This window comes from Pempheris klunzingeri, chromosome 8, assembly GCF_042242105.1.
Source record: "Pempheris klunzingeri isolate RE-2024b chromosome 8, fPemKlu1.hap1, whole genome shotgun sequence".
Lineage (NCBI taxonomy): Eukaryota > Metazoa > Chordata > Actinopteri > Acropomatiformes > Pempheridae > Pempheris > Pempheris klunzingeri.
In genome coordinates this window covers 14,431,788-14,449,637 of record NC_092019.1, presented here as the reverse complement: position 1 = coordinate 14,449,637, position 17,850 = coordinate 14,431,788, and the positions used below count along the sequence as shown (strand labels likewise).

Below are 17,850 nucleotides of genomic sequence, written 5' to 3'. Positions count from 1 at the left end.
ATTTGTTTCAGGGTATTTTTCACAGTAAATTATATGGGTGGATTATGCACGATTTCATTGCGTTAGACATAACTTGAGAGGCATTGGGTGCCATTAGTACAGCTCTGTCTGTGTGAACGGGGAACAGAGGAAAGGGGCACAGGCAGACAACAGACACACTGCAAACGCACTAACAAGTTAACCTTACTATTACGCAAGCAATCCGCGAAAAGGAGACTTTGAAATGACGGCGAGGGTGAAAGCGTGACTGGGTGACACTGTTTAAACTAGGTAAAGTATCATTCATTCATTTTACCAGACACTTACGGTGTTAACATGGGACCCTTCAGCTTCTTGGCTATCACTGCTCCACCAGCTAATATTAGCTTGCTAGTCTAAACCTCATTACTGTTAGCTAACATTAGCTAATGAGCGCTAACTGTGCCTCACTGTTACTAAGCAAGAGAACACTACAAAGAGGGGTTGTTTGTGTTGGTTTTGCTGGCGTATTTGTTAGTTTGTGGCAACGATGTTTGTCAGCTTGAAAAACACTATACATGTGTGAGCGCACGCCAGTGTTTGCTAGCCATCGTTAGCATTGCTAACTTGCCTGCATATGAGCCACGAACTAGCAGAAGCTAGCAGCAACTTGGGACGGGACGGGTACTGTAGGAATTAACTCTAATGAGGACCAGCCGCAGATTAATACAAAATATTATCTGATCAGGCTAGAATCAGTATTTAACACCGCTCATTAGCCACCAAAGGCGAGTTGTCATTTTTGGCTAAGTTTTTAGCTCACGTTGGAAGTGGTTAAACTATGGTTACACGTGCGCGTCCAGCCTGACAGCATATTTCCTCCTCATTCTGAAAGGCTGGTTTTAGTTTGATTTAGCTGCACTGGATGTTACTTTAGTGCCCCTCTGTGACTTTGGAGCCACTAGTTGTGAACTTATCAGCCACCACGAGGACTTCCCTCCTGGCTGCTGCTCATGTGTTTAGTCAGACCGCCTACAGCCGGTCTGACTGTGTCTGAGCCCCATTCATCCAACTTACTAACACACTGTCAAAGTGGGACTTCTGCGTGGCACAGCTAACAGTGAACAATAATAGGTGCATGTATCCAGTTCTCACAAACTATCCTGTATCTTTACAACACTACGTGGAACTGGTACCACGTAGTGTTGTAATGGTACTATGGACCTACTTTCACCCATATTTAACATAATGAATGCCCTGCACTTGGGTTTCCTGTACAGTATCACATTAGACAGGGTACTGATATTGATATTCACATTGATATTTGATACTTGATAGTATTTATTTATACTATTTGTTTTCACATAAACAGTCTTGATACTGATTCCTTTTGATTTTTAGAGTTGTGACCAAGATAAATCCAAAGTGGGACATTTTATGTTTGATGAATCAGCTTGACATTGCTCTCTGTGGGATAAACTATGAAATTGTGACACTGTTTCTAAGTGTGACATGTCTGTACTTCAATTTCTTGTTAACCATGGACTGATATAAAGACCTATACCAATGTGTCTGCAATAAGGTAATATTGGCTGATACAGCTGCTCTCTCGATTTGGCTTAATGCCCTGGTGTTGTATTTCAACACCATTAGATCTGGTTTAAATGTTTTAAAAAGTACTGGGTGCAGTGGTGCTCGGCACTTTTTTTGCCGGGCATCGACGTGCTTTAATTGCTTAATTTCTAGGCAGTTTTATATTTCATTTTTTTCCTTCAGCGCTATTCTTTATTATAAAGACTATTGATGATAATTAAAATTGTTAATCGCTCATGATTTACTTGAACAATTTTGAGCCTTTGCCATATTTAAATGTTGAGAACACTGACATGTGAGGCACAATATGCTGAAAACAATGATGTTTTCTGCACATGGAATCTGTTGTTTATAATGTTAAACAGACTATGTTTGGCAGCTGCAGAGCAGCAAGATCTGCTAAAGACACCAAGAATTATCTTCAGTGTAATTCAGTGAAATAGGTCTTTCGGGTTGGTGTCTTTTAGTTACAACTTTTGACCTTTTTAAATCCACAGAACACAATCAGTGCTCCAGTCTCACTCCTGAGTTGAGCTTTCAATGAGTCTTTTTAAGGAGACAGTGGTCATGTGATTGACTGGGCCAATCATAATGGCTGCATTACAATACTACTGAATGAACAGGAGGGGTCTGGGCAATGAAGTCAGGTTGGGGTACAGAGGAGCTTACTTACCTGTAAGAGCTGCTTTTATCAATACTTAGGAGGATTTTTAGAGTGTTAGAATAATTTTAATTTTTTTTCCTTTCCATTCTTTCTTTAGGCCCAGAGTTACCAGATGAGTCTTTTGTAGAAAAAGTGGGTCTCCGCGCTGGCGTGCTGCAGTGATGATTTGAACTTAGTTTGTAGGTGAGTTTGTGTCTTTCTTGTTGCTTGTTGGATCTGGATAATTCTGTCAACATTGTGTGGATGGAGTGCAATGCTGCCTTTAGACAGTTTACAGTTAAATCTGGCTGCTTATACTCAAAAAGCTCATACTTCTAGTTGTTCACCTTCCCACTAAGGCATTGGCAGGGTTGTTTTTGCCTCACTATGTTTGGAGATCATGTTTGTACAGAGGTCCCAGGGGCCTCCCTGTGTGTGGCTGGCACAACCTTTAACCAAAAGGATCTGAGACTCATCCTTTGTCGCTCAATGGCCCTCTTTGTCATTCCCTTATTTCACAAGAGCCCTCTGTGCAAACATGCACATAGAATATCAAGACAAACAAATAGATGCTATTTTGTGCCTCAAGCCTCCACATTGCATCTGCATTTGATTTCTAGCAACTTATGTCAGTAACTGTCATCTTGATTGATTTCATGACATGGCTCTTAGCATAAGGAATACTGAGAATACTACTACTGAGCAGGTCTCTACCATCTCCAGCTCTCCAGTTGCTCTGGTTTCTGTAAGTGGGCACTTGGGCGGCTTTTGACCGTGTTAAGAGAGCTTCACCTTCCTGAGCTGAGGAGTATTAAACATGACTGTGGCCAATGCACAGTCTGGCACAGGTAAGCTGTCAAAGTCCTCACTCATTTTTTGCACAAGAACTGTTGCAATATTGTTTGCAAAATTTTACATTTCATTACCATTTGAATACTACTGTACTCGCTGACCAGAGATAGTTGTGTGGGTGTGTTCACTGCTGCCTCAGAACTTTTGCAAGAATCACACATAAAAAATAACATAAAACACATGATGGACACATGGATGATAGTTTGGCTTCCATACATAATGACTGCATTTATTCATGTGAATTGTCCTCAGTTGTCTGTCTGCATCTGTTTTCATACTGTCTGGGGAGCAAAGGGAAAAATAACTGCTTATCCTCCTAAAAAAACAAAGCAGAAGGCAAGACAAATCCTATTTTACTGGATAGATATTTACTGGGAAATACTGACAGAGATTTTATTACTTATATTATTGTGTTAAGCTCACTGATTAATAGTACTGATACTAGTTTTATTTGTCAAGATTGCTGGCTCCAGTTCCTTGCTGCATATTCTCAGCTGACACAAGGCAGATCTGTTTGTAGAACAATTCCTTTGTGACTCTGTGTGCTTGTTGCTGCTGCAATGGAAATAAGGGATGTTTCTCTGTGAATTGGCCCATTGATTGACTGTCTACTTATTGTTCTGGCCTTGTAAGCTCTTATTATATTCACATTTCATGAGTGTTTTCATTGGCTTGGAATTTTAATTATTTTCATTATAGCATTCAGTGAGCTCTGTCTGTCACTAACATTTCTGGCTGTGTTCACAAAGGAGTAATTTGCAAGTTCAAAAGAAGTAAAGTGAGTGGCTGGGATTCTGTTAGCTCGATCCTTGACGCATATTTTTTCCCCCCTCAGCCATGCAACAGGTACTGGACAACCTGAAAGACCTGCCATCAGGCACAGGAGCCAAAGATATCGACCTCATCTTCCTTAGAGGCATCATGGAGAGCCCCATCGTCCGCTCCCTCGCCAAGGTAACGCACACACTCAGTCCAGCTACTCCAGAGCAATGTAGTACACACACATACACACAGAGTTTTGATCTCATTAGCTAGTCAAGCTCTAGCTATAGTTGAGAGCAGGACCAAATGTCACTGTGAGCCAGAGGAAATGAAGGTGTAGTAAGTGTCACATGTCACCACACGTCCAAGATGGCACGTCCAACTCTTCCTGGCACTGTAAGCTATGAGACTCAACAACATATTTCAACCGAGCAGGCAAAGGGCGATTGGCAGGCTGGAGGGAAAAATAGTTCAGGCAAACCCCCCCGTCTCTCTGAAACATGATTTTTGATCAATCCTGTGTACCTGGAAACAACTTGCATCTGGCAATGTGCTACCCCACGACGTCAGCTAATCTTGAAAAGTGCCCACTGTTCCAGTGTCGAGGTTTAAATTACTTGCAGGAAATGTGTCCTGGCCAGTGCGCGGTACATCTATGCTTGTCATTAGAAAAGAGAAACAAGCATCAGATTTGATAAGTGTAAGTGTCGTCTTTACATGCTCACTTGAAAGGAATGTAAAACATCCTGAGAAAAAAGTCGCCTGTGCAGATTGAGGTCATTCGGTTCATCTGCTGTATCTATGATTAGAATGATATCTGTAGAAAACCTGCCACAAAGCAAGCTCTTGTCCTCATTTCTAACAGCGCACTGCTTTTGCTTGCCAGATGGATCTGCATAGTTTCAGGTGTAACGTTACTGTTACTGTATATCTCCCTTCGTCGTCTGTGTATCACACAGATAGTTTAATTCAAGAGCCATTCATATTTTGTGTGTAAAGGTCACAAGAACATGCCATTTTAATGGTGCCTCGTTTCTGTAATTTGACATACAGTGTGTGGACACAACAGCAACACCCGAAACAATATAGTGTTGTATCAGTTGAGGATTAACCATATGATCTAATTTCCCCGTGTGATTAAAACTAAGCCTACAGCAGGGTGTTACAATCTTCTCAGTAGCACCAACATAGTACAACAGGATGTCAATTGAGTTCCCTGAAATGTTCTATATTGATATGTACATCAACATTGAAATACTTTTACACCATAGAACCATGCACCATAGAAGAATATTTTATCCAGTCTGCGCACCCTGCTGTCAGCTGTGTATTCTGTCTATCTCCTGCTTTTTCTAGCTCTTGCTCACTGGGCTGGCAAAAGAATTCACTGTGAAACGCAACAACCATAAAAAAACTAAAAACACAATGTACTTTTAAAACGGCCAAATATGTCAGCATCCATATATAGTGACTGCATTTATTACTATAAATTGTCCTGTCAGATCTCACTTCCATTTTAAGTCTACCTTTATTTTCATACTGCCTGGGGATAAATGTAACTGTGAAATGCTTTTCATATCGTCTTGGGTTGTCAAGTAATTTCCGCATTCTCCAAAATGAATAAATTCCAGCCAGTGGGACGGTAGCTGTTGTGTCATGAAGCAGCTTTTGGTATGCGAACACATGCTCGACAAAGTTAGTGAATGTGTACTTTCAGTGGTTGTTTCACCTACTTTAAATATAGTAAAGACCCAGATGCTCAAAATACCAACCAAGAATCAACAATTCTTGGCTTCAAAAATCAGGACATGTAACACTTGCCAAATGTTTCTCTAAATCTCTAAAACAAACAAAGAGGTAGATTTCCATTTTCTGGTGATGTTCCAAGCTCTTAGCAACCAGCCTGATGAAGTTTTTTTTTTGGTGTTTGTGTGTGTGTGTGTGTGTGTAGGCCCATGAGCGTCTTGAGGAAGTTAAGTTACAGGCTGTGCGGGATGATAATGTTCAGCTGGTCACAGAGATCCTGGAATCCCTCAACAACCTGCCACAAAAAGATGGTGCTGTCGCTGAGCTTGCCAAAATCCTTCAGAAGCCTCACTTTAAGGTATCTTAGACCTCATTTCGCAACGGCCTCTGTGTTTAGTGAAGGTGAAAAGACCAGACATTTGTTAAGTGAGTGGCCTAGTTTGTTGTTCTATTTATGTAGGAATGGATGTCAGAGCTTTTTACACCAACCAGTGCCTAATATCCTCTGAAGTGCCGACAACTCAGGAGGTCAGGCAGCCCTACTTACTTGTCGTGCTTTATATTCTTGACCACTTCTGAGTTGTGGCATGGGAGCGTGGGGGTGTATTTCCTTGGGCCAATAGCAGGCTGAGTTATGTGGGTAAAGTAAGGGGGAGAATGCTGCGTCACCTACTGTTTCAGTAAATCTTCACATTTACTGATGCAGTTTGTTGTCTCTGACCAATGCTAACTCTATGTTGTGGCTGCAAGGGTAAGAACAAGACTGACTTCTTTTCTCTATATATCAATTAGTCATCTGCCGATGTAGACTTGAAAGCGTCTTTTTGTTGTTGCAGGACCAGTCGCTGTCAGTTTTTAATATTTCTGTGGATGAGTCACACGCTAGTGACGGTTGTTGTCTTTCCTAGTTAAAAAAAAATGTTTGAATTGTACCTTAAGATTTCTTAAACTCTAGAACCATTGTAAAAATGTCTGTCTGTATCTCTCTCTCCTCCTCCTGCCTCAGTCTTTAATAGAGGCTCATGACAAAGTGGCTGCAAAACGCTATGAAATGCCCAATGCTACAGTGAACAGCGATGCCTTGGTGACAAGTTTACTCATGCCAGCTGATGCTGTCAGGATGATTGGCATCCAGAAGAAAGCCGGAGAACCACTAGTAAGTTAGCCAGACATTTATATCAGCCACAGCTCTGCAGAGGAAACACATGACGCTCTTGTTAGGCTGTTAAGTGTTTTACACATGTCCTCTTTTACTGACCATCTGTTAAACTCTGATGACTCCGTTTTACATAGTGACTCACATGAGTTGCTATGAGACCAACCCATGAAATGGACCTCCTGGGTGATTTACGAAGTGCAGATGAACGATACTAAATGTCTGTTACTCGCTTTCAGGGGGTGACGTTCCGTGTGGAGCAGGGAGAGATGGTGATAGCACGAATCCTGCACGGAAGCTCGATTGACAGGCAGGGCATGCTGCACATAGGGGACATAATCCGCGAGGTGAACGGTCGGGAGGTCGGGAGTAACCCCCATGACCTCCAGGAGCTGTTGAGGGACTGCAGTGGGAGCATCACGCTCAAGGTCCTGCCCAGCTACAAAGACACACCTGCACCTCCACAGGTGAGGGGAAAATGAGGCTGCATTCTATGTTATACTGTCAAGCTTTTCACCCGTGGCAAATCGATATCCTGCTACCCTGGAAAATTAGTAGTATTGAAGTTTTTCATTATAAGCTCTTGTTAACTTGAATGAAATCTTGAAACCAGTCTGTTAAATGCAGCAGAATGCAGGTTGTGTTGATGTGTAAGGCTGCGTTTGCCTTGTGTGTAAGGCTGTACCTGTCAGGGATTGGCTGAGAGCTGCATGACCTGGGTGATCTCAGAATGCCAGGCTCCTGAAAATTGAGCCCAGGGAGGGTCTATTAATAACACTCCACACACTATCTGGGACATAGACCAGACTTTTCAGTGGAGCACCCCCTCTCCTTCTTACAGTAACGGGCACACACAGCAGCTGACACTGAGGAGCAGTATGTAGGGTTATGTCAGACGCTGACCTTTGTGCCGGGGAGCCTTGACAGTTGTGATTCTTGGTTTGGTTTTGTGCTTGTTGGGTTTCACGTGCGGTCAGAGTTTTAACTTGTGAATTTGGCCTAGGTAGTAAAAAATTACTGACATAATTAATCTGTCAACAACTTAATTTTGATCACATCAATTTAGCTGATTGCTCACACTTGTCTCTTTTGACAGTTGTGGTCAAACATGTAACATGCAAAAGAAAACAAAAGCTTGAGATATAACTGCCTAATTGAATGTAACTGTATTGAGAAAAAAAATTAGGTGGACATTATATGAGCTGGCGTTATGAAGCATTGATATACCAATGTGTATGCTTTGTGTATATTTACCTTGTTCACACCCTAAATTTTAGGTTTATTTGAAGCCACACTTCAACTATAATCCTGCCACAGACAACTTGATCCCCTGTAAAGAGGCAGGCCTGGCCTTTTCCAAGGGAGACATCCTTCATGTGGTCAACAAGGAGGACTCCAACTGGTGGCAGGTGAGTACATACATTTTAAAAACTGACTGTTTAAAGCTGATCGAGGCTGTTAAAGACGAGGAAGATGTTTGTGGCAGATGCTCAGACACAAATCTTTTTCTGTGTGAAATATTTAAGCATCTCTCAACTACTATGATTCTCACTTAGGCACGCAAAGTTGTTGGTGGAGCCGCTGGTCTCATCCCCAGTCAATTCTTGGAGGAGAAGAGGAAAGCTTTTGTTAGAAGAGACTGGGATACTTCAGGTACAGGTCAGTACAAATCATATTCACTGACACCATGCTCCCCAGTCACTGATACTTTAGCACCACCATGTGGTCATCTGATGCTTTTCTGTATTTGTCTTAGGGATGCTTTGCGGAACTCAAACTGTGAAGAAAAAGAAGAAAAAAATGATGTACCTCACTTCGAAAAATGCAGGTGTGTGTTACCTGTTTCTGATTTTTTTGAGAATTATTAAATTGCTAATACATTGATGACTATATGATATTCAACCAGACTGTGTATTGTTTTGAACAGAATTTGACCGTTACGAGCTGCAGACCTATGAAGAGGTAGCTAAAATGCCTCCATTTCAGAGGAAAACGCTCGTTCTGATTGGAGCGCAGGGAGTTGGGAGGCGGAGCCTGAAGAACAGACTTATTGTCATGAACCCTCTACGATATGCAACCACTGTACCATGTGAGTGTGAAAGATAGACGGCTAATAGCTTGTCTGCAACTTGTAGATTTCTTGGCAGTTTACAGGTGACACCTTTCCCTACCTTTTACCTGCAGTCACATCACGCCGTCCGAGGGAGGAAGAGCGAGATGGCCAGAACTACTGCTTTGTGTCACGGGAAGAGATGCAGAAGGACATAAAGGAGAGCCGCTACCTGGAGCACGGAGAGTACGACGGGAACCTTTACGGCACCAAGATCGACTCTATCCATGAAGTGGTGGAAGCGGGCCGAACCTGCATCCTAGATGTCAACCCTCAGGTTAGTCAAAGCTGCACACTGGTTTTTTTCCCCCCTAAATCTTTGGTTGTGACATTGTACTTTCTGCACAGGCCCTGAAAGTGTTGAGGACTGCTGAGTTTATGCCATTTGTGGTGTTTATTGCTTCTCCTGAACTGGACACACTAAGAGCTATGCACAAAGCTGTGGTAGATGCTGGACTTACAACCAAACTACTCACAGTAAGTTTTTAGAGCATTGAAGGCTCCTAAATACTTACAAATGATGGAGTTTTCACTGGTCATTACTCACGAATTACTGTTACTTCCATCTCTATTTACACGAATCTGTCATTAACAGGAGAATGATTTGAAGAAGACCGTGGATGAGAGTGCCAGGATCCGCCGGGCATACAGCCACTACTTCGATCTGACTATTGTCAATGACAATCTGGACAAGGCCTTTGACAAGCTGCAGGAGGTGGTGGAGCGATTATTTCTAGAGCCGCAGTGGGTCCCTGTCAGCTGGGTCTACTGATGTTTTACGTCCTACCGGGCAGACATGGCTGCTCAAACTTCTAGGCCTGGCATGAAAGGGGACACCTGAAGGGACGGAGGATTCAACACTGTACTGCACACACGGACAAAGTGTTGAACATCAGCCCTGTGTGAATTTGGGTCTTGCACAAAGCTGCATCAAAGCTGAGTCACCTTGATCTGAATTGCCAGATTCCTTTCTAGCACACTATGCAACTCACCACACACAGGAAGTGTACTTATTTATTGGCAAAATACTTTTAGAAAAAAATGCTTTCTATTAATGTGGATTGGAAGAAAATACTGGCCCTGGTATCGGTATGTTTTAAAAGCAATTTTTTTTTTTTTTTTTGCCATAACTGGTTTTAATTTCACATCAGTATGTAAGATAAGTAAAGTGTATTTATTCTGCAGAAATGAGGGCTTGCTCATTGAAAAGAACGATACCTCAGTGTTACAGTTTACAGTGCATATGCCTCTCGTAATTCATCTCATTGTCACTACTGTACAAACTTTCAAAGTACAAACTCATTAATGTAGAACAGTGTCCTATTGTTGAGACCCTTTTCCGCCGCAGGGCAACACGTCTGCCCGGTTCAACCTCATTAAAAGGGGAAATGTCATGCCAGTCACTATTTGATGTTGTACAGAAGGAAATGTAATACTGCAATGTTTACCCATTATTTCTCTTTCACTCAAGCACAACAGATTACATTAATTATGTTGATTGTTTGTCAGGCATTTGGATCATGTGAGTGTTTCTGATCGTTAGACCCGTCATGGTGCTGTGTTTGTCTTTGCTTGGAAGAAAGAAACTTTCCACAGGACTCTTGAACAGAGAACTGCATCTCAGTGAACCATCCCTTTTGATGTGATATTACTAAAACTTAACTGTTTTAAATAAAGTTCATATTGACTTATAAAAAGGTATATTTTACAAGATTTCAGAAAAGATGTATTTTCAGGTGTCAAATAAATAACTGGTGTTTTCTAATGATTTGCTTTGGTTTTGCTTTGATCTTTTGGCAGAAGTACACGACTAACTTGTAGTGTTGAGCTATGTCTTTGCAAACAGGAAGAGAAAAAGACCAGAGAGAAAAGTTATTAAATGAAAAAATGTTTTCAATATTCACTTAGTTCTGACAGGCTCACAATGCTTCACAATAAATGGTACATCGAAACTTCAAGACAGTCAAACTGCTAGAAAAGTTAATGTGCTCATAAACAAATGACCTCAAGTGGTTCATAATGAGGTTTGTAGTTTTAAAAAACAGCTTAAGATTCATTTATATGGAGGACAGTGCTATGAGTTTGTATGGTAGTGTCAAACTAAATTGTTTGACAGGAAAATAAAACAGTAACAAGGTAAGTTATTACAGACAAAATCTAAAGTTGAAGAATCTAAAGTACAAGCTTAAGAGCTTTGGGGGCCTCCACGGCTGGGACGTGACATTAGACCCCACATACAGAACTTCATCATTGCATATTTTAAAAAGAGGTGTGAGGTTTTGGTGACACTTTGACAAATGTGACACTTATGTACAAGACTTAACTGTAGATAAAATGTAATGACATGAGAACAAAATGAAAAAGTGATGCTTCTGTCAGATAGTAGACATTCATCTCTAGTGGCTTTACCCAAAGCACAATGGTAAGAATCATTGAACCCTTTTTCATTCAGAGACTAAAATAAGAAAACTATATTCAAATGAATGTGTATACTGATGCCACCAGCAAGTTTCAAATGTAAATTCTAGTCAAAATGCACATGAATCTGAGGTCATTTGTGACCTTAGAATAATATATCAGGGCTACAGCCAATGGTAATTTCTTATCGTATCAAGGCCACTGAAAAGTCAATTCTGGTTGGCTTGAAGGTGTGCATTAACTTTTAGTAGTACACAGCCTGTCTAACTTGAGTCATGTCAAAGTCATTCTATAATTAAAATCAATTGTTTTTCCAAAAAAAAAAAAAAAAATTTGTGAAAAATGCTCCTCACAATTTTCCAGTGCCTAAGGTAATGTCTTGAAATCATTTCTTAGATTGACTAATTATTTCAGCACTTGTACATATACGTATACAATGTGCATTTTAGAGGATATTCCACTGCACCAAAAGAGTTAAAAACACCGATAGCTAACATTTGATCCCCTTTACCTTACCCCAGTTGTAGTCTTTCAAGTTTCTGGTATTTAGTTCAAACACAGTGGGCCAATGAGGCAAGACCTCTGACAGCGATACACAGGACCAGAGGAAGGTAACCCGGCTGGTGCTTCACTTCCGTCTTCACCGTGTCCTCGACTCTCTTCAGGGACACATTAGAGGAGGCAAACAGATGTTCTGTCTTCTCAAACACGTCGTCTGTCAGCGCAGCAAGGCCAGCACTGCTCAGAGGCATCTCTCCCTTCCCAGATACACACTGCACCTGGAACAGGTGTGACAGCAGGATAAAAGGCAGCTAAATCAAACTAATACATAATAAATAAAAAAAACTCACATAACATGCTGTTGTGTTGTATTCTTCTTAGTAAAATCTGACTTTACTAACCAGTAGCTCCAGAGTGTGCAAAACAGTGAGGGCGCAGCACATCCTCAAGGCAGAAAGACAATCATTTGTCATCTCTGTCAAACGAGAGATCGGACAACTTAAGGAAATTAGGTTTTCAGGACATTCAGGAACTCTTTTTAAAGACTGAAGACTTCACCAGGGTTTGAGTAACATGGGACAAAGTGGGATCTGAGCTCCCATAAGGGCTGTGCTCCAATGAAAGCAGGAAAATCATAATCTGTGGGGGTTACTAAGACATGACCAACAACCATTGAACGCACAATTAATGCATTTTTCTGTGCGTCGAGTACAATTTTCCTTAAAGAGATAAATAGACAAAAAGAAACATGTTTTCCAAAGTAACTACACGCCATATTCTCTCATGACTGACTGTCTGGCAGCACTTGTAAGTACTGCTGAGTTTGTGTGTTGGACCTGAGCAGTGAAGTTCCCTCAGTCCCTCAAAGTGCACCCATTATTTCTAATTTATTTCTTTACGTCCCCACAAAGCTAAGAACCTAGACTTCACACTACATAGCATTTAAGTGACGCACAGAGGCCAGATTTCTCACCATCCATGGCACTGGTGAGGAGGTGGAGGGCTGTGAGAACTGATGTGGCCGCCTGAGCTGACCCCACCTGGCCAGACTGCTCCAAAAGGTCCAGAATGGCTTGGATGTTCTGTTTTTGAGACTCTGTAGTTGAAACATCCTGTAGGTCGGGCCTCTTATCCAGGCACATCTGGTCCAGCTGAGACAGAGGAAGTCGCCCAGATTTAAAAGCCAGTGGAAGAGAAGCTCCTAATGCTGACTCCACCTTGTTACAGTATCTGTTATGTTATCTCTGTCCTGCTTACCACATTCTGAAGTGAACCCACAGCCCCTCGATCCTCCATGACTTTTGTGATTTGCTGGAGCAGGGAGGACCTTGTGGTGGCAGGAAGGGCTGAAAGCAGCTGGAAATGATCACTCAGTCGTTCCAGCTCTGCCAATGGAGAAAAATAAAACACAAAATGGACATACAAGTCAGTAGCAGCACGATGATTACTGGATTAAAAAGAGACCATATAATACAGGTCAAAGCACATATTAACAGACAATCATTATGCCCTTGTGATAAGACAGCACTGGACTTCTAATCTCGATGGGCTTGAAAACAACATGCATTTCTGTACACGTCATGAGGTGCAACAATCATCCATAGCTACACCTTTTATGGCTTTAGAGAGAAACCAGTCATTTACCTTCTCCAAGGTGGTTATTTTCAGACGCAGAAGCTTCTGAGACACCAAAAAGTCCTTTCCTAGCAGGGCCATCAACTTCAAAACCTCCAGTGGTGTCTGACATCAGACACAGCTCTGCAGACAATACAATACAATTCAGTCCCTCGACCTTAGTCTCTAGGTTACCTGATGAAGGTCTAGGGACTGAAATGCTATATTTACAATAAAGATTTTTGCAAGAAAGGGTGCGTGAGTTTTCTCCTACGCACCTGTCCACAAAAAACTAAAGGTGTCAAATACCCAGATAAGAAATGTGACTATGGTAAGAGTTTTATAATTTGCTCTTTGACTTTCCGGGTCATCTGTGAATTCAGTGAATGATTTCTCACCATAGTGTCCATCCTGTTTGATCTCTAGCTCTATAAGGGCATAGGCAATGGCCGTCTGCATGGGGATCTCCATAGTAACGTTACTGTCTTTACTCAAGCTCGCATTCTCCTTCAATGAAATCTGCAGATTTGAGACAAATACGACAGACAAGTGAGACCAGAACACACATCCCAACAAAACTCTCTCTGTTTTTAAAGAGTATTTCAGAGAACCACTACTGCACCTTAGTTCTCTTGGGCCCACAGAGGCTCAGTCCTGCTCCACACTGTCCTCCCTGCTGCACCTCCTCTATGACCGAACAGGGCTGAGTGGTCACAATACGATCTTTTACAATCCCAAATACCTGTCTGTGCTTCTCCTTTGTCTGCTGGACCAGACAGTGAGACATGTCCAGGACCCTGACACAATAATGTCACAAAAAATATCAGTGTTATACTTTAACATACTTGGAAATTATACATTTATAAACTCTGAGAATTCTGTGATGTCTTAAACTGTAAAAATCAGTGCGATTATTCAATGAAAAAAAAAAAAAAGTTTTCTAAACCAGAGCAACCTTCCTGTGAGTGTTAATATTCAACCAAACTTCGTGTTTTGTGTGCAGTTTTATGGTTGGACAAAGATCACTGCTGTCTGTGGAGCTTTAACGGATTAAATGTCAGGTGGTATTCACAGTGTTGTTCTTTCACTGAAACTCCATCAGACAGGACGGTGGAGATGGGGGGGGAGCTGACCTGTCTTTGGAGTCTCGCAGCAGCTTCTGCACGTCCACCTCCTCCTTCTTCAAGCTGCCAAAGGATGACTGCAGTTTGGACGAGTCTTTACCCTGCAGGCTCACATTGGAGTTGACAAAGTTAGCGTCCAGGTTTCCTTGAATGTTGTCACCATATGTCCCATTGAATTTGATGAAGTCCGTCTCTACGACACCTGTGGACAGTGAAATATTCCCTCTGATGTTAAATCAATCCAACTCATCCTGACGATATTTAGGAATTTAGATTAAACCAGATGCATATACTAGTACAGAGGCATGTGATGTTTACCTGGCTTTATAGACGTGTCTCCAGTTAGTATATCATTGAGGCTAAAATCAGTGGGAAGGTACTTTGGCTTCTGCCAGAGCCAGAAACGCTTGCGCTTCACCACCACTGTCAGAAGATTAATAGCATCATTGAGGCTGGACACTGGGATCAGCAAACCCCCGTGATCCACCTCCTCCACGAAGTTTCTGGTAGCTGTGGCAAACATCTCCCAGCTGGATTAAAAAAAATGAAACCAGGTTTTAAAAAGCCAAGGAATGAGAAGAGGACCAGAGAGCTCCTCCCTCAGGCAAAACAGCAACAGTGTGGTTTTTGATTCAACAATCCCTGCATCACTTTCTTTTTTTAAAAAAAAAAAAGTCCCCACAACACTGAGAAAGCCCCTGCACTTTTACAAACATGAGCACAACCCAAGAAATCAACAAGATTTAAAGGAACAGCACACTTTTCTTCTCATGGGAAAAGAAGCTACACGATGCTGGTGGCATCAGCAAACAAATCAGGCTACAGTTGTAGAAAGCTCACCAGCTTGCAGAGCAGAAAGCAAATTAAATGTTTCACCTGCAAATGCGTCCTTTTTCTTTTTTAAAGTGATGAACCTGACGGGAGAGTGTGGTCGTGGCCGGGCTTTCAGCGCAGACAATGCTTCCTCATTCCCTGCAGCTTGTTTATGTCAGGGGGCTCAAAGACGCTCCGCCCCCGCGGGTGTGTCCCTGCAGACACCGGCTGGTGCTCAGCTCAAGTTTAGGGAACGCGTAGGGAAAAAGTGGGAAAGCAGCGAGGTTAACTTTGAGTGGAGTCAGATATGTCAGCAAACTAATGTTTAGCTGACAAAACAACAATGTAAAATCCAGGGTGGCTCCCTGGTTGACTAATGATTGCTGGCGTGGACAGAGATGTTTACGATGTGATTTTTAGTATGCCTGAATAGCAATCATTACTTTTCAGTCTCATCAATCTACCTCGACTCGTTCGTGTTTGTGTGGGGCCATGTCGTCTGCTTGATAACTAATAACTCCGCCTTTTCTGTGCACCGCAGGCGTACGCCGGTGTAGTAATGGTGCATGCCCACAAAATGTATGAACAAGATGTTCCTTTATTAGGAAATTCAGTGTGACAGCACAAAGCAGAAGTAAAAGAACAGCAGAAATAGAACTTCAATAAAATGATAAATAATTATAACCGGTGGGCAGAGATATACTCATAAAAAAAGTATGCACAATTTAAATAAGGTGAAGTATAAAAATGGGGACAACGTACACAGGGGGAAAATAAAAATAAATAAATGTGGGAAATTATTATTGCACATTAAGTGAGGGAAAATCAGTTAGTAATGGTGCTACCATGTCCATAACACAACAGCTACTATACCACTAATACTACTAATGATACATTTACATTACGTTTATTTCAAACTGATTACATGCGGCACAATAATTTTTATTGCTTATGGATTATTTATCTATTTGTTTGTTAGGGTTAGGGTTATGACATGGAAGCTATTGAAAGAAATAACGAATCTACCATAAAAATATTTCTAAAAATACAAGAAGCTATAAAAGAAGAAGTGTGTCCCATGTGGTCTGTGTAGTAATAATTTAGAGTCACTGCCTCCAATGAAATGGAAGTTGCTGAACAAAAATCCTGAATTTTGTACATAAAAATATTCATTTAAAAAAATAGATGAAGCACTAAAATCTAAAGTGTCTAGTATGTCTGCTGCCAACTGAGAAAAGGGTCAGTTCATGATGATTTCTTTTTGTTTTTTCAATCAGACACTATATTACCGACCCCTGATTTAAATAATGTAGGAAAGAAAATCATGGTGGACAAAGACTTCACTCAGATGATCCTCAGCAGCACTCGTCTTGTTCACTGCTTTCTTTGTACTGTCTTTGCACCATTGATGGTTATTTGTTGGTTTACATTAACCAGAAATAGACCATTTACCAGCTTCACTTTACATTTCGCATTGTGAACACATTTTCTCTGATTTAGATCAAAAACAGTCAGCACTACTTCGCTCTAAGTCAGTAATTAGCTCTGTACAGATTAATTTGATTTGAATGACCCCGTATTTATTCCTTCCCTTGAGACAAATCTTACATTTCCTACCTCATAACTGGTGAACGCTCTGGGGGTGGAAAAATCACTTATAACACTTATATACTGTGGGATATAATCAACATTTCAGACTATAGGGGCTAATAGTGCTAACTTATTCTTTTAGCATTGTTTCATCAATGTTACATAGTTTATTAGAATTTATTGATCAACGGTGCTCAGTTATATTTCTGACTTATGTGATAACCGTTACTTTTTGGTGATCCATGGTAAGACTTTGGTTAATTTATAGCAAAAAGTACAGTCGTAAGGACAAGCAGTCAGAACACAACTATGTCAATTACCCCACAGTGACGTGGCTAAATCACAAAGCTGTGTGCCAGCATTTAATCAATGTGCCTCAAAGAGACTCGAGGCAGTAAATAGTTCACTCGCCATCTGCGTGACACAGCCTCAATAAAAACTGTACAATGTGAGCTGCAGTAGGAGGTAGGTCAAGTCAAGTTTCATGCTTGGAAAACACTGTCTGAGGCCAGCCATGACATGACCATGGTGGGAGAAGCCCAAAACCTGCAGAGAATGACATAACTTATTGAGTTATGTTTCAGCCTTGTCCCAAAGTAAACACAGTGGTGGATCTATAATGCTATTTATAGACTCAACTTTGACAGTTGTTACATCAGTTAATTAATGAGTGTAGTTGTGTAACATGCAAAGCATTGGCAATGGCTTTCAATATGCTAACGCTTGAAACTTAATGGCCTCCAAAGATACCAGACATAACTTGACTTTCTTGGGGTATTCCTGTTGCACATGACACGATGGCAATGAGAGGAAGAATGCTCTGACAGCACAAAATGGATTTCCCCTTCTGTGGACAGTTTAAAACTGATGATTCAGACACTTTCTCTTTTCTTGCTGATACACAGAGTTGTCTGTATGACAAGTCAGCATCTAAGATAAATGGAAATTATGATGATAGCTGTTTCTTTCA

At 41.3% G+C, this 17,850-nt stretch overlaps 2 protein-coding genes across 2 annotated transcripts; one reads left to right on the top strand and one right to left on the bottom strand.

Moving 5' to 3' along the window:
* The first annotated feature begins 235 nt into the window (after positions 1-235).
* On the top strand, positions 236-10,803 carry pals2a (protein associated with LIN7 2, MAGUK p55 family member a). Its single transcript, XM_070835531.1, has 15 exons — positions 236-270; positions 2,313-2,398; positions 2,918-3,042; positions 3,882-4,000; positions 5,760-5,912; positions 6,561-6,710; positions 6,950-7,177; positions 7,988-8,119; positions 8,267-8,369; positions 8,467-8,538; positions 8,638-8,799; positions 8,895-9,097; positions 9,169-9,297; positions 9,416-10,640; positions 10,729-10,803. The coding sequence occupies exons 3-14, from the start codon at positions 3,012-3,014 to the stop codon at positions 9,590-9,592; spliced, it is 1,659 nt and encodes a 552-aa protein (XP_070691632.1). The 5' UTR covers positions 236-270; positions 2,313-2,398; positions 2,918-3,011; the 3' UTR covers positions 9,593-10,640; positions 10,729-10,803.
* An 888-nt stretch (positions 10,804-11,691) lies between these two features.
* Positions 11,692-15,011, bottom strand: gsdmeb (gasdermin Eb). Its single transcript, XM_070835501.1, has 9 exons — positions 14,796-15,011; positions 14,487-14,679; positions 13,976-14,150; positions 13,752-13,872; positions 13,384-13,497; positions 12,997-13,124; positions 12,713-12,890; positions 12,141-12,214; positions 11,692-12,017 (listed from the first exon to the last, which is right to left on the bottom strand). Exons 1-9 carry the CDS (start codon positions 14,998-15,000, stop codon positions 11,790-11,792), a joined length of 1,416 nt encoding a protein of 471 aa, XP_070691602.1. The 5' UTR covers positions 15,001-15,011; the 3' UTR covers positions 11,692-11,789.
* Positions 15,012-17,850: the final 2,839 nt, after the last annotated feature.